The sequence below is a fragment of the Bos javanicus genome, chromosome 2 (genome assembly GCF_032452875.1).
Source record: "Bos javanicus breed banteng chromosome 2, ARS-OSU_banteng_1.0, whole genome shotgun sequence".
Classification (NCBI taxonomy): domain Eukaryota; kingdom Metazoa; phylum Chordata; class Mammalia; order Artiodactyla; family Bovidae; genus Bos; species Bos javanicus.
Genome location: NC_083869.1, coordinates 136,031,227 through 136,046,935, shown reverse-complemented (window position 1 = coordinate 136,046,935; position 15,709 = coordinate 136,031,227). Strand labels below are relative to the sequence as shown.

General features: G+C 62.8%; 1 protein-coding gene across 3 annotated transcripts; it reads left to right on the top strand.

Annotated features, from left to right (window-relative positions):
* The first annotated feature begins 2,835 nt into the window (after nucleotides 1–2,835).
* LOC133234974 (chloride channel protein ClC-Ka) lies at nucleotides 2,836–15,495 on the top strand. Of its 3 annotated transcripts, XM_061395683.1 has the most exons (20): nucleotides 2,836–2,943; nucleotides 3,513–3,619; nucleotides 4,205–4,333; nucleotides 5,058–5,186; nucleotides 5,974–6,113; nucleotides 6,396–6,473; nucleotides 6,567–6,645; nucleotides 7,239–7,364; nucleotides 7,731–7,815; nucleotides 7,892–7,993; nucleotides 8,580–8,664; nucleotides 9,104–9,277; nucleotides 9,709–9,778; nucleotides 9,943–10,053; nucleotides 10,408–10,621; nucleotides 11,480–11,613; nucleotides 13,624–13,712; nucleotides 13,841–13,924; nucleotides 14,643–14,729; nucleotides 15,053–15,495. In XM_061395683.1, the coding sequence occupies exons 2-20, from the start codon at nucleotides 3,520–3,522 to the stop codon at nucleotides 15,098–15,100; spliced, it is 2,064 nt and encodes a 687-aa protein (XP_061251667.1). In that variant the 5' UTR covers nucleotides 2,836–2,943; nucleotides 3,513–3,519; the 3' UTR covers nucleotides 15,101–15,495. The 3 variants fall into 3 exon arrangements, with proteins under 3 accessions (XP_061251667.1, XP_061251674.1, XP_061251683.1); XM_061395690.1 differs by lacking the exon at nucleotides 7,892–7,993; XM_061395699.1 differs by lacking the exon at nucleotides 9,943–10,053.
* The last annotated feature ends 214 nt before the right edge of the window (nucleotides 15,496–15,709 follow it).

The following is a 15,709-nucleotide window of genomic DNA, read 5'->3' as shown; positions in this document are numbered from 1 at the left end:
GGCGGCCTCTCTGACTGCTGCAGCCCACACAGGAGGTCCTGCCCAGGTGCCCGCTGTACCAGCTGGCCTTGCCCACCCCGGCGCTGGGTGTGACTCGGGCTTCCAGTGTCCCATCCCCTCTCAGACTGGCAGCTCCCTGGGACAGGTCTTCGCCTGTCTGCCCCATCAGAACAGGGGCTCCTGAACATGGATACCATTCCTCTCTTGTCTGGCTCCTGCACACCCTCCTCCTTGGTGTGTGTGTGGTGGGGGTCCAGCTACAGGGTGATGACTGGGGCTGGTGGTCCATGCAGTGGGGTCAGGGTGGCGGCTGGAACAGAGGGGTCTGTCTCTCCAGTGGAGATTCCTGCCTGGCTGGGTCACCCCACCCCAAAGAGGGGCTTCCAGCAGGGCTGCCAGGAAGTCCCGAGCACTGAGGTGAGACGGAGGGACGGTGGGGGTGGGGCTGGGGGGCCCAGAGGCCTGCCGCCCGCCCGCCAGGAAACAGGAGCCCGTGGCTAAATGCAGACACACAGTCATGGTGTGGAGGCCTGAGTCACTGCTCCTGGACGTCAGCTCTCATTACCCACCCCCGCCCCCCGTGCCTCCCCCTCCCCCGTCCCCGAGGCATCACCCACACAGGCACTGGATCTACTGGCTTCAGAGGCCAGGAGGGACCCTGAAAGGTCATTAAGGGCATTCCTCTGTCTCTGCGCCTGTCTCTCCCTTCAGACCCTAGGGACAGAAGGGGCTTCAGAGATGATGCAGCGTCTTCAATCCCAGACCTGCCAGGGCACCTCAGCCTCCTGGAGGAACTTTTAACAAACACAGACTCTTCCCACATGCCCAGAGATTCTGATGGGCAACTGCTCCCGTCAGCTCCCTGCTCAACCAGCCAACAGGCCAATGTTTGGAAACAACTCACGGCTCAGCAGGTAACTGCTGAACAGCTGCTCTGTGCCAGGCATTGTCTGGGTTCTGGGGTACCCATGACAGTGATGAGCAAGGCAAAGACAGGGCCCTGCCCCATGGCTCTCGCGCTCCCCTCATTGCAAGAAGTGAAGTGTCAGTCGCTCAGTCGTGTCCCACTCTTTGTGAGCCCATGGATTGTAGCTCCATGGCTCCTCTGTCCCTGGGATTCTCCAGGCGAGAATACTGGTGTGTGGATTGCCATTTCCTCAGGGGATCTTCCCAACCCAGGCATGGAACCTGGGCTTCCTGCGTTGCAGGTGGATTCTTTATAGTCTGAGCCCCCAGGGAAGCCCTCACTGGACAGAAGAGGAAACCGAGGCCCCGAGTGGTGAAGGACCAGTTAGGGGTGAGAGAGCTATCCTGGCATCAAGCCTGCCCTCCGCCCCCATGGCCTGATGCAGAAGCAGGAGACGAGGGGAGCTGCAATGCAGGGATTGGCTCTGGGGGGACTCGCCGCAGGCACGGTGTCCACCTGCCACCCTCACCCCAGGTTCCCGATGCTCGCAGGGCTAGGGGATGAGGTGTGGCCGTCTGCTGCTGGCTGGCCAGCTGAGGCTGCCTGAGACCGGAGATGCAGGTTTGGGGTATCAACAGGGCGGCCGGTGACACTGTCACTATACACGGGTTGGAGCAGCCGAGCAACGGTGGGCCCCAGTCTGTGCAGAGCAGTGAGCCCCCACCCCACCCCTCACAGCACACACGCGCTCCTAGCTTGGATTGACTTGGCCTGACGTCTAGGGGCAGAGGGTGGCTCAGGGTCTCAGGAGTTTAAGTCACTGAAGGTCCATCATGATTTTCAGAAAGGGGCGCTGTCTGGAAGAGGGCAAGAGTTGTCCCAGATCTCTGGCCCAAGTCTTCAAAAAGTGGTATCGGGCAGAGATCCTCTGCTCTCTATGCCTAAACCCTCGTCCTGAATGCCTAAGCCACAGAAACTGCAGGACTCTGGGCAGAGGAAGAGCCATAGCATCTGAGTCTGGGTTCAGCATCTGCTTTGTGATCTTAGACGAGTGAGTGCCCCTCTCCAATGCTCCATTTATTGTTACTGTATCTTTGCCGTGTCCAGGCACTGTGCTCAACCCTCCTCCAAGTCAGTGAGTGCTCAGGGAAACCCAAGCAGGTGAGAGGTGTCAGCCCATTTTAAAGAAACGGAGCCTCGGAGAGGCGAGGGTGCTTGCCCAGGGTCACAGAGGCCGAGGGACAAAGCCCAAAGTTCCACCCTGGTTTGCCTGGCTCCCAAGCCTGGACACCTCTCCAAGATCCTGCCTTGATGACCTGCCTTCACTCAGAGCTGGGGCAGGGGGCCGACAGGCTGGAGCAGGAACAGGGAGTTGGGGCGGGAGGAGGAACTTGGACTAGATCTTCATGTCCAGACCCCCCAGTCTGCGAAACTGCCTCTCCCACCATAGCACCCCAGGGGCAGTGGCTGTGCTTGAGGCTTCCGGGCAAAGGCCACAGACTTTAACCTGCCCCAACCGAGCGTGGGAGCGGGTGCGTCAAGCTCCTCCTCCCAGCAGCCCTGTCGGGCAGGGCCAGCATCACCATTTGAGTGGACCCTTCCACTCTCTCCTCTGATCTTCCAAATCCCTCCCGTGCCCAACTCTGAGAGTGTGCAGCCCTGACCTTCGGCCCCTGCAGATGACCCCTACCTGTCCTGTTGCATCACGAGCATCCCCCTCGCAGGCCCTCTGACCAGCCCGTAGCTCAGGTGGGTGCCCCTTGCCTCTGCGTGGCTCTGGCAGGTTGGGGAGCCCCCGCCCTGGCCCCTCCTGGCGGCTCTGGCCTGTACTGCTCGGCGGGCCGGGGCAGTTCCAGTCGGTTTGTCAAGGACATTCTTAATGGCCACGGTAAACCCCGGCGGGGAGGGGCGGGGAGGACGGGGGCCAGGTGTTGATTGGTGGAATGCACACCTGTCCAGGTGCACCTGAGTTGCAAGCAAAGGAGTCTCTGTCAGAGGCGTGCTGGCTGGGGCCACAGCGGAGCAGACTGACCGAGGTGAGAGGCCGCGGGGTACAGCGCCAGGATGGACTCGGACGAAACCTGCCCGGGCCAGCGCAGGGCGGGAATGGGAGGCTGGGGACAGGGAGCCAGCACCGCCTTTTGACCCTCAGGGGCTCTCCCTCTGGACCTGGGGTTTTCTTGACTCAAGCCTCAGCTGCGGGGGCGGCGGGGCTCAGGGATGGGGGCTTAGGGGGCTCAGGGGGCTCACTGATGGACCCCACAGTGAGACGGTGACTCCACTGGGCGAGGAGGCTGCCCCGAGCAGCGTTAACAGTCAAGCGTCCTGGGAAGGTGGAGTAACGGCTCCCAGAAAGCCGGGGGCCAGGCCTCGGTCAACCAGCTGCTAGACATGGAAGGGGCCGCTCTAAACCCCCAGCCCCACCCCGAATGTTAACGCGTGCAGCCTCGGGGTACCCCCTCAGGAAGGAAGGCACATCAGAGCTGTGTCTGCTCCTGAAAACGTCTCCTTTCCTTCCTATTGGGGAAGCAGAGATGGGAAGGGCCCAGTGCCAGGGAGGGGAAGGGCTTTGCAGCCGCCCACCAGGGCCCGTCTACTCCCTCAGGGGCCCGATGGAGGAGCTGGTGGGGCTTCGTGAGGGCTCCTCGGGGAACCCTGTGACTCTCCAGGAGCTCTGGGGCCCATGTCCCCGCGTCCGCCGAGGCATCCGAGGTGAGAGCTGGGCTCCATACCCCTGACCCCATCACAAGGTGGGAGTCCCCTCATGACAGCACCCTGCCCAGCCCGCCTCCCCACTCTCCTTGGAGCCTGGGAGCAGCCCCTCCTTCCCCAGGTCCAGTGTTTCCTGGGTGACAGGATGGAGGGAGGGGGTCTGTCCGCCTGTCTGTGGGTCAGACGTGCTCGCGGCTGGCTCTCTGCTCTTTGGGAACACGGTCCCCAGGTCTTGGGACGACAGAGCAGTCTCTTTAGACACCGGCGTTCTCTCTGCTGTGGACCCTGCGGAGATGCTGGAGAGAGCACCACTCCGGGGCCCCCACACCCTGCCTCTCTCTTCCTCCATCAGAGCCTCAGGAAGGGGCAGGGGTGCGGGGGGCAGATGATCAGAGGCACCCTCCTGGTGGAGCCTGGTACCCACTGTGCCACCGCCTCCACTTGCCACAAATCCTGCCCTCCCTCAAGTAAGGCAGAGCCCCCTCCCAGCCTCCCGGGACTGGCCCACCTGACCCCAGCCCTACACAGCACCTTCCCTCCCTGCCTTCCTCGGCACCGGGCTCTGACCCGCTGCCCCTGCCCCAGGTGGCCTGGACTGGCTGAAGCGGAAGCTGTTCTGCGTGGGTGAGGACTGGTACTTCCTGACGGTCCTCGGGGTGCTCATGGCCTTGATCAGCTTCACCATGAGCTTCACTGTTGGGCGTGTGGTCCGAGGTAACCCCCCCACCCCCGACACGCCCGCCCGCTCAGGAGCCAGGCCTCCGAGCACGCTCTCGGGATGCCAGGGATGGAGGGGGCCGCCAGGTGCAGGGGGCAGGGAGGGCGCTGGGTCTGGTCCTGGCATGCTGGGTGACCCTGGGCACCTCCCTGGGCCTCAGACTCCATGTCTGCACAGTGACGAGAGACCAAACCGTCATTTCTCTGGGCTTTATGCCCACCCCTGCCTACTGCCCCTGCTCCCCCTGCCCTGGTCTCAGCCCAGTAACCCTGGGTAGGGCCCTCGTCTAGACCACAGGCACAGGACAGTCCCTCCCCATGCTTCTGCAGGCTCCCTCCACCTGAGGTCCCCCTGCAAGGGGAGCGAGGGACAGGAAGTTACTCTGGTGGCATTACAAGGACCTGCCGGGCACTAGACCACGTCTGGCTTTCTTACAATCACCCTGTAAGGGAGTTACCATCAGAGCCCATTTGACAGATGGGAAAAACAGAGGCTCAGCGATGTTGAACAGCTTGCAAAATGTCACTCAGCTAAGGAGTGGCAACGCTGAGATAGGGATCCAGGGTCCTGCTCCTCCTCCTCCTGGGGGTCTGCCGGTCACGGGACGGCCCTGGCCACCTCTCTGTGGGCGGCCTCTGGGCGTGCACTTTCCGGCCAGCAAGCAGGTGTCTGAGGGCTGTGCAGTCTGCGGACGACTCCCTGATGCCCCGCTGTCCCCAGCACACAAGTGGCTGTACCGGGAGATCGGGGACAGCCACCTCCTCCGGTATCTCTCCTGGACTGTGTACCCCGTGGCCCTGGTCTCCTTCTCCTCAGGCTTCTCTCAGAGCATCACGCCCTTCTCGGGAGGTAAGCCCAGTCGCCACTCCATCTGCCTGTGTGCCTTGCCCGGCAGTGACTGCTGGCCAAAGACTCCTGTCCTGCCGGGCTCCTGCTGGGGGACAGCAGGAAGCGGTAACCTCACTTATCAGCAGAGAAGCCAGGCTTGGAAGAGTCGTGGCACTTGCCCAAAGTCACACAGTGAAAAGGACAGAGCCTGCCTCGGGTCACTGCTGACTCTGCTTTGAGGGGCTCATGGAGACGCATGTCTCTGCCAGGCCTAGCAGCTCTGCCTCCGGTCCCGGCCAGCAGAGGGGAGTGCAGGGGTGCGTCCCGGGGGCGAGGTCTGAGAGCCCCTCCTAGTTCCCCCCATCCTGCAGTAGCATCTAGCAGGCCCAGCTGGAGGAAGGTGGATGTTCGCATCCCCTCTCTGACCCTCAGCTTTCTCATCCGCAGAAAGTGAAAAGTGTTAGTCACTCAGTCACGTTTGACTGTTTATGACCCCATGGACTGTAGCCCGCCAGGCTCCTCTGTCCATGGAATTTTCCAGGCAAGAATACTGGAGTGGGTAGCCTGTCTCTTCTCCAGGGGATCTTCCCGACCCAGGGATTGAACCCAGGTCTCCTGGTTGCAGGTGGATTCTTTACTGTCTGAGCCACCAGGGAAGCCCTCATCCGCAGAATGCATTTACAGCTCCTCACTGACAGGGCTTAGGGGACCCGACAAGACCCGAACGTGGAACTCTGTGCAGGGTAAAGGGATGAGGGCTAATCTAAAGGTGGTCCTCCCCTTGCCCCCATCCACCCACCCCACCAAGGTTCTGGGATTCCGGAGCTGAAGACCATCCTGTCAGGCGTGGTCCTGGAGGACTACCTGGACATCAAGAACTTCGGGGCCAAGGCGGTGGGCCTCACCTGTACCCTGGCCAGCGGCAGCACCATCTTCCTGGGCAAAGTGGTATGGCTGGCGTGAGCGCACCACTGCCTCCCCCCTCCCCCCCGCTGCCCTCCAGCCCCCGCTGCCTTTTCTGCATCACCCACTGAGGCCAGTGCCCACCTGAAGGTGGAGGAAGGTCAGGTCCCCAGAGTGTGACTCTGGAACCTGGGAGGTGGGGTGGAGGGGTGGGGGGCACGCCATCCCTGGATGAGCAGGGGCCCTGGGACCGAGGGAGTAGAAGGGGAGGAGCAGGGTGGGGGCTCAAGGCCCGACCCGCGCCCTGTGCCCACACCTCCCTGGCAGGGCCCCTTCGTGCACCTGTCTGTGATGATCGCTGCCTACCTGGGCCGCGTGCGCGCCAAGGCCACTGGGGAGTCCGAGGTAAGAGGCTCGTGGAGACCCCCTCCGCTGGAGGAATGAGAGGGAGGGGTGGGCGCGGGCTGGCTCTCAGCCCGGGACTCTGGATCCCTCCAGAACAAGAGCAAGCGGAATGAAATGCTAGTGGCCGGGGCGGCGGTGGGCGTGGCCACGGTGTTCGCAGCGCCCTTCAGCGGTGAGGCCCCGCCCGGCCCCAGTCCCACACCCGCCCCCGGGCTCCCCCACACCCCCCGGGCGCCCCCACACCCCTGGGGACCCCCACACCCCCGGGCGCCCCACACCCCCGAGGACCCCCCCCACACCCCCCGGGGCCCCCACAGCTTTCGGGCCCCCACAGCTCCCGGGCTCCCACGCCCGGCCCCCACGGCCCCTGGTGCAGCCCGGCCACTCCGCCCGGCGCAGGGACCTGGGGGGCAGATGGGGCGGTCGCGGTCCTTCCCGCCGTCTTCCCGGGAGCGCTGACCGTCCCCAGGGTGGCGGGGCGGCGCGGGTGGGCGCCGAGACGCGCGGCGGTCCCCTGGACAGACTTGGGCTTTAAACTCGGCCCCCCTGCGCGTCCCGGAGCGGCTGAGCCCGGCTCTCAGCCTCACTCCTCGTCTGTGAAATGGGGGCGGGCACCCTCCCCACCGCAGGGGTCAGGATAGGGGCGCCGGGTCCCGCCGCGCGTGCCCGCCCTCAGCTTCAGCTCAGAACCGGGAGCGGGTGGCCCTGCCCCGGCGGCGGCGGGAGGCCCAGCACGGCGGGCTCTCAGCCCCGCGTCGCCCCCAGGCGTCCTGTTCTGCATCGAGGTCGTGGCTTCTCACTTCTCGGTCTGGGATTACTGGAGGGGCTTCTTCGCGGCCACCTGCGGGGCCTTCATGTTCCGCCTGCTGGCAGTCTTCAACAGCGAGCAGGGTGAGCGCCTCCTAACTCTGCCCCTGCCCCCTGGCCCTGCCCCCTGGCCCTGCCCCCAACACCGCCCCCTCCCTCCTGCCCCCTGCCCCCTGCCCCCTGCCCCCTGCCCCCTGCCCCTCCCCCCTCCCATCTCTTCCCCTCCCTCTCCGCTTCCTCCCGTCCGCTGCCCCGCTCCTAGGCGCTTGGAAGGAACTGACCTGTGTTGGGCCTGAAGGATGGGAGCCCCCAGGGTAGAAGCGGGTGAAGCCAGTCAGGGAGGCCGGCCGGGAGAAGGCGTCTGGGGCACACCTGCTGGCCTCCTCTCCTGCCCGCTGATTCTGAGCCTTCGGCTGGGCCGGGCCCTGACCCCACTCCCCGTCTCCCCAGAGACCATCACCTCCCTCTACAAGACCAGTTTCCGGGTGGAAGTTCCCTTCGACCTGCCAGAGATCTTCTTTTTCGTGGCGCTGGGGTGAGTGGGGGCGCCGCCGGCCTGCACAGCTGCCCTGGGACCAGGACGGGCTCTGGACTCACACCCGCCCCTGCAGGGCCATCTGCGGCGTGGCGAGCTGCGCTTACCTCTTCTGCCAGCGAAAGTTTCTCGGCTTTGTCAAAACAAATCCAGTCCTCTCCAAACTGATGGCCACCAGGTGTGCCCTGGGTGGGGGCCGGGACCCGTCAGGGTGATGCCCCAGACCCTCTGTCCCTGGTCACCAGCACCCTCTGCAGGCCCCCGCAGGGTCTGCCTCCCCCTTACTCGGCCACCAGCGTCAACATTCCAGCCCTCCCTTGCTAACGGCCACCCCACTGCCTACGAAGCCCAAGACCTCACTGAGCCCTGCTCCCCCAACCTAGTCTGAGCCCTGGCGTTGCTGTTTCAGACTCAGCCCTCCTCCGCCAGGCCGGTCCCACTCCCGTCCCTCCTGCCTGGCGGACAGTGGCCTCTGTCCTGAACCCTCCTATATTCCCGCCTCCGGTCACCCAGTGGTGTGGGGCAGCCCCCCGAATCAGAGCCCTGCCCCCTCCCCCCATTCCTGCCTTAGCATCGCCCCCAGACTGACAGGCCTGCCCGTGGGGTGGGGTGCGGGGAGTCGATGGCCGGCCCGGCGCTGACCCCCACCCACCCGGGTGGGGTGCGGGGAGTCGATGGCCGGCCCGGCGCTGACCCCCACCCACCCGGGTGGGGTGCGGGGAGTCGATGGCCGGCCCGGCGCTGACCCCCACCCACGCCCACAGCAAGCCTCTGTACTCAGCACTGGCGGCTTTGGTCCTTGCCTCCGTCACCTACCCGCCTGGCGCGGGCCGCTTCATGGCGTCTCGGGTAAGGGCCTGAGCTGGGGGGTGTCCACCATCTCCCTGAGTCCCCTCAACACCCAGAAGAGGAGGGCTGTGTGGCGCTTTTCATGGGAGGCCATGGCAGTTCCCTGGGGGCTCAGATGGCAAAGACTCCACCTGCAGTATGGGACACCTGGGTTCGATCCCTGGGTCAGGAAGACCCCCTGGAGGAGGGCATGGCAACCCACTCGGGTATTCATGCCTGGAGTATCCCATGGACAGAGGAGCCTGGCAGGCTGCAGTCCACGGGGTCGCAAAGAGTCGGACACGACTGAGCGACTGAGCACATAGCAGCTCCTGCAGCGACAGAGCCGTTCCCAAGGAGTCCCCCCAGCAGGAAGTGACAGAGGAGGGTCTGAGGCCGTGAAGGGTGGGGGCACTGCTGCCCGGCCCTTGGGTAGAACTCTGACCCCCCTCCCCTCCAGCTGTCCATGAGGGAGTATCTGGACTCCCTGCTCGACCATAACTCATGGGCGCTGCTGACCCGGAACGCGTCCCCGCCCTGGCCCGTGGAGCCCGACCCCCAGAACCTGTGGTTCGAATGGTACCACCCACAGTTCACCATCTTTGGGACCCTCGCTTTCTTCCTCGTTATGAAGGTGGGCCCCCAGGGGTGTGCACAGAGCCTGGGTGGGCCGGGGTGCCTCCCCACGATATGCATGCAGCACAGGGCCTGCACCTTCCCCCAGACCCCCTGCCCTGACCTCTGCCCGCTGTGTGGTCCCTGGCAAGTTGCTTCAACTCTCTGAGCCTTGCTTTCCTCATCTTTAAAGTGGGGTCATCACCAGGCCTACATCATAGAAGGTTGGAAGGCAAGAAACGAGAGGCTCTGGTGCAGTGCCAGGCACACAGTAGGCACGCTGCCAGCATGGAGGTCCTTCCCGGGCTCACACCTCCACTCACACCAGAGGCTGCTGACCGGTGTGCGCCTGGGCCTCCTCCTCCTCCAGGGAGACTCCCCGCCCCAGCTGGTCCCTCCTCTGCCGCCTCTAACCTCCGCCCCCACGACCCCACCCTGTTCTCCCCGCAGTTCTGGATGCTGATTCTGGCCACCACGATCCCCATGCCTGCCGGGTACTTCATGCCCATATTTATCTTCGGTGAGTCTGGGTGTCAAGGGTCTGAGGCTCAGGGTGCCGGGACAGGGCCATGGCTGCTCATCCACCTGCCTCCCCAGTATGGTGCTGAGACTGGTCCCCAGGTGGGAAGGCTTCTGGGAAGCAGGTCAGCCTAGCCCCCATCCTCACACTAAGTCTGTGGCCAGGAGCTGCCATTGGGCGCCTCCTAGGAGAGGCCCTTTCTGTGGCCTTCCCCGAGGGCATCGTGGCCGGAGGGGTCACCAACCCCATCATGCCTGGGGGGTACGCGCTGGCAGGTGAGTGGACCAGGTTCTTACTGGGTGGGCATACATCTTGGGTCTGGGCTGGACCTGGAGAACCAGCTAGCAGCTCTGCAGGGCATGGGGAGGTCAGTAGCCTCCCCTGAGCCCCACCCCTCCCTGGACCCCTCCTCTAAGCTCCCCCTACTCTTTCTAGCTTCTCTCTGGGCCCTGATGCCCCCTCTCCCTTACTGCTCTCTCTGTCACCAAGCCCAGGCCCGAGGCATTTCCAACGGTAGCCAGCCGTAGCCTCTGGACAGTCCCCAGCCGAGCCCACGGCCATCCTCACAGCAGCCTGCTGTCTCTAGCCTGAACCCGCTCCCTGGCTGTGACGCCCTCCCCGGCTTGCAGGGGCTGCTGCGTTCTCAGGGGCCGTGACGCACAGCATCTCCACTGCGCTGCTGGCCTTCGAGCTGACTGGTCAGATCGTGCACGCGCTGCCCGTGCTGATGGCAGTGCTGGCTGCCAACGCCATCGCCCAGAGCTGCCAGCCCTCCTTCTACGACGGCACGATCATCGTCAAGAAGCTGCCATACCTTCCGTGGATCCGGGGCCGAAAAATCAGGTGAGCGGCGCCCGCTCAGGTTGGACCGAGGCGACGGAGTCCGGGTGGGCTGAACCTGGTCCCGGGTGAGTGTGGGAGGGGCTGACACACGCGGCTGTCTAGTCTGCATGCCCTCCAGCTCCCCGTGTGACCTCACATGAGTGCTCGGCCTCCCGAGCCTCAGTGTCTTCCTGGTCATCAGTCTGTCTTCACAACAGGAGGACAGATGCTGGGGCTCAGAAAGGTGCCGTGTCTTGACCCAGGTCACACAGCGAGTCAGCACCAGCTCGGGGAGGTCCCACCCCTCCCCCTGCTCCTGCTCTGCGGTCCTCACTGGGGCCTTGGGAGCTAGAGGTGGGGCTGGAATACTAGAATGGGAAACAGGCTTTGAGGTCCTCCCTCGACCACACAGGGTCGAGCAGCCTCTGTCCCCAGCAAAGCAGGGCCAAGAGCCTCTGAAACTCCTGGGTCCAAGGCCCAACTCAAAGATGAGCAAGCTGCCGCCTTCTCCAGACTCAGTTTCCCCATCTGTTAAATGCGGGTGGTTACTCCAGTCATTTTCAAACTTGGAAGTTTTTTCCCCCCTTTATGCTATAAAGCTTTTCTTCAAATGAAATTCTCCAGGGATGGCTTCTGATGAAACTGGAGCTGGTCTTGGGGAGATAGAGGTTGGGGGGCTGGGAATCCAGAGCCAGGCCACAGGTGAGTCGTTCCCCAGGCTCCTCCCCAACCTGGGATGTGAGGAACTGTTCCTCCTAGGAATCCCTTAGTCCTGGCCTGCACTGGAGAACCAGCGGAACTCACCCGGGCCCCCGCCTTGCCCCGGATCTGGAGGACACACTGCTCCAGGGCCTGATGGGAGCACTCCTCTGCCTGCAGCTCTCACAGGGTGACTGTGGAGCACTTCATGAACCGAGCCATCACTACGCTGGCCAAGGACACACCGCAGGAGGAGGTGGTCAAGGTCGTGACCTCCACAGACATGGCCGAGTATCCGCTGGTGGCGAGCACAGGTGCCCAACAGGAGCGGGGTGTGAATGGGGAAGGGGCTTCCATCTGCTCCCTCTCGCACCTGGGAGAGTCAGACTCAGCAAAGGGTGAGCAGAGCCTTGCACCTGTCAGGAACCTGAATCCAGACCCAGGCTCTGCAACTGTGTGACCTGGGGCAAGTCACTTCAGCTCTCTGAGCCTTCTTCCTCGTTGGTAAAATGGAGATAATAACCATCCCACCTTGCGGTCCTCGACATGTTTATTTATTGATCTTTTTTTGACCTTGCAGTCCTTTTCTTTTAAAGGTTCTTTTTTTTCTTTTTTTCATGTAAAGTCTTTATTGAATTTGTTACAATATTGCTTCTGGGTTTTTAAAAATTATCTATTTATTTTTGGCAAGGGCCCTAGGGCTCAAGGGCTTCAGCAGTTGCAGCACTCAGGCTCAGGGGCTGTGGCTCCTGGTCTCGGGCGCTCAGGCTCATTGGCTGTGGTTCCTGGTCTCGGGCACTCAGGCTCAGGGGCTGTGGTTCCTGGTCTCGGGCACTCAGGCTCAGGGGCTGTGGCTCCCGGTCTCGGGCACTCGAGCTCAGGGGCTGTGGCTCCCGGTCTTGGGCACTCGGGCTCAGTGGCTGTGGTTCCCGGTCCCTGGCACTCGGGCTCAGGGGCTGTGGCTCCCGGTCTCGGGCACTCAGGCTCAGTGGCTGTGGTTCCTGGTCCCTGGCACTCAGGCTCAGTGGCTGTGGCTCCCAGTCTTGGGCACTCGGGCTCAGTGGCTGTAGCTCTCGGGGTTAGTTGCACCACGGCATGTGGGATCTTCCCGGACCAGAGATCTGACCCCTGTCTCCTGCATTGGCAGGTGGATTCTTGTATACTGTGCCCCCAGGGAAGTCCCAGAGTTGCTTCTGTTTTTCGGGGTTTTGTTTGTTTGTTTTGGCCATGTGTAACCTTCGCTCCCTGACCAGGGATTGAACCCATACCCCCCTGCATTGGGGCAAAATCTTAACCACTGGACCACCAGGGACGTCCCGACACATTTGAATGAGAGTGAGAGGGGGCTGGTAAGGCACAGTGCGAGTCCTAGAACAGGCCTGCTGTGCTTGGGGAGGAGGGTAGCGTGATGGGAGCACACCTTCCTCCCAGGAGGCTCCTCCCTCAGCCTCCCCGCCCAGCGTTCCCCAGCCGAACTACCTCCCTCAGTTCTGGCACCATCAGAAAGATCTTTTCACGGAAACATGGATGGGGGCCCTTGTTAAAAGCCTCGTAAGCTGAATCTTGAGGGAGGGCCTAGCTGGAACATCGTTTCCCTCTTGGACAAGGACAGTGTGAGTGGGAAAGATAAGCAGGGCTTAGGGAGGGGACAGCCGTGTCCACTCAGGGCCTCTGTCAGCTCGTACGTCCCCTTTGTGTAAATGAGGAAAGGTGCGCACTTGGTGAGCGTAGCGTGGCTGGACGTTGGTCCCCGCTTGTCCTGTGAGCCGGTTTCTCGGGCACTGAGCAACCTGCACAGCCATACGTGCCATCCACGTCCCGAACCCAAGAAGCGTGAAGCGATTATGAGCAGCAGAACCGTAGACAGACCCCTTACGCTCTATGAACTGTAGTTGCCTCAGCTGGAAAGTAGGGAGGACAGACAAGGTGGCCTTTGGACTCATGCCCTCACTGGGAAATGAGAGGCAAAGCCCAGCCCCAGGGCACAGCTGTCCTCAGGAGGTGTCCCAGGCCTGCTCCTGCTTGAGGCCCCGCCACATGGGGCATTTCAGGGTGGGCAAGTGACCTCCTGGCCCCCTGGCATCCTTGCCCAGCTGCCCTCAGAAGCTGAGTGACCTTGGGCAAGACAACTAACCTCTCTGTGCCCCTGAGCCTGTTTCCTCTTCTGTAAAGTGGGCGATGGTAGTTCCTGGCTCACAGGTTGCTGCAGGTTCCTGAGAGTCATGAGAACACCCAGCACGGTTCTTGGCACATCACGGAAGCCCAGGAAACAGAAGTTCCTTTTCATAACATGACTCTTTCCGTCTCCCTCTCTGCCTGTCCAGAGTCCCAGACCCTGGTGGGCACCGTGCGAAGGGCACAGCTGGTGCAGGCCCTCCAAGCTGAGCCACCCTCCTGGGCTCCAGGACAGCAGGTGAGTGCTCTCGTGAGGTGTCAGGAGGGGATGGGGAGTCGGGAGGGTTTTCTCAGAGTGGCCAGCTGATCACCTGTGGTTTGAGAGGGGCCTATCCCAGGTCCCCATAACCCTTCCCGCATCCTCAGCGGTGCCTCCAGGACATCTTGGCTGAGGGGTGCCCCGTGGAGCCAGTGACCCTGAAGCTGTCCCCAGAGACGTCCCTGCACCAGGTAATGGGCAAAATTCCGGCTGTGGGCAGACCTGGTCCTGGGACGGAGGGGAGGAACTGAGAGGGAGACTCGGCTTCGGGTCCTCGACACACAGTGTGCTCTGCTCGTCCTGCGTCTACCTCCCCGCCGTGGAAGGCACATGCAGTCCCCGCCTCTCTACCCCTCAGTCCCAGGGTTGTTGGGACACAGACGCGGGGAGAGGGAGAGCTTAGGAAGCTGAAGACTCTGGACGGACAGAAATGGTGGTTAGACGTTTGTCTTTCATCAAGGCACACGTGGGTTTCAATTCCAGGTCTCCCACATTCTGCCCGTGTGATCTTGGGCAAATTACTTAATCACTCTGACTGCTGGTCCCTCCCCGCTGCAAGCACAGAGCCTAGCACATGGGGCCATGGAGGGACGGAGTGGGTTGGGGGCCTAAAGGAGGCCCAACCCCTGTGTCCACGGCTGATGCTGGATGATCCTGAGTGGCGAGGCCCACTGGTCCCTTGTGTGGACTCTGGGGACCCCTGGTGGTCATAGTGGACATTGCAGGCCCAGCCCTCCAGGCTGAGAAACAGCTCAGAAGCGGCTCAGAAGCAGCGGGGCGGGCAGGGGGAGCAGGGGCAGCACCCCGGACAGAGGCTGGCCAGGGCCTTCATCTGCGCAGGACTCACAGGCTGGGAAGAAACTGAGGTGGGAGCCGGTCCTCCAGCGCTTCCTAACCCCTCTCCTGCAGGCACACAACCTCTTCGAGCTGTTGAATCTTCAGTCCCTCTTCGTGACATCTCAGGGCAGAGCTGTGGGCTTCGTGTCTTGGGTGGAGGTACCGTGGCCCCGAGGGTGAAACAAAGGGCAGCAGCCAAGCTTGAGCAGCCGGGGTGGGGGCGGGGGGCCAGTAACCGCCACCACATGGGGAGGGGCCCGTGGGACTGCTGAGCCGGCCACTCGGCCCAGCTACGCCTACTTACCTTGTGGCCACCGGCCAGCCCCGCCATTACCTCCGGGCCTCAGTGATCCCATCTATGCAGTAGAGAGGCACTGGCTCTAAACCTCACTCCAAAATCAGCCCTCAGGGGAGGCAGACTATACTGCAGCCTCCATCTTCAGTCTCTTCTTCACTCTCCCCCTCTCTGGTCTCTGTTCTAGTTGGAGAAAGCGATTTCCAAGCTGACAAACCCTCCGGCCCCAAAGTGAGCCAGCCTGGCAGGATGAAACAGAGCCACTCGGCTACCCCGTGAAGGAAGCAGCACAAAGACCCTGCCTGTGTCCCCACGACAGCACACCCCTCCCCTCCAGCCCAGCTCAACTCCTCAGCGAAACAGGCAGCTGACCTATCACTGACCTACCACGGTCCCCATGTCCCATCCTCGTGGGACAAGTGCCACATGTCCTGAAGGACAAACCCCACCCTGGGAGCTCAGGATGTGAGACAGCAGAAAGCTGCCCTGTGGCGGGTACTGCAGGAAAGCATCCGATTCACAGATGAAGAGCCCGGTGTCCTCTGTCAGCAAGGGCAGGCACAGGTGCCTTCTGGGAGTTGTGTGACTCCCAACAGGAGGCTTCCAAGGCAAATAAAGCCGGTTCCCAGAGCTGCGCTCCGTGCTCATCTCAGCATCCAGGTGTCTCGCCGCCTTAGCGGCTCGCCTGCGCCAACCCCGAGTGAGCTCTCGGGGGTCCCGAGGTGGCTGCATGGGCATTCCAGGCCTGGACCCTGGACCCCCACTCCTTGTGCCCCCTTCCTGGCAGGGAGCTATGGGGGAGAGCGGGCTCCCACTGGGTCTTACAATGCCTGTCCTCATGGGT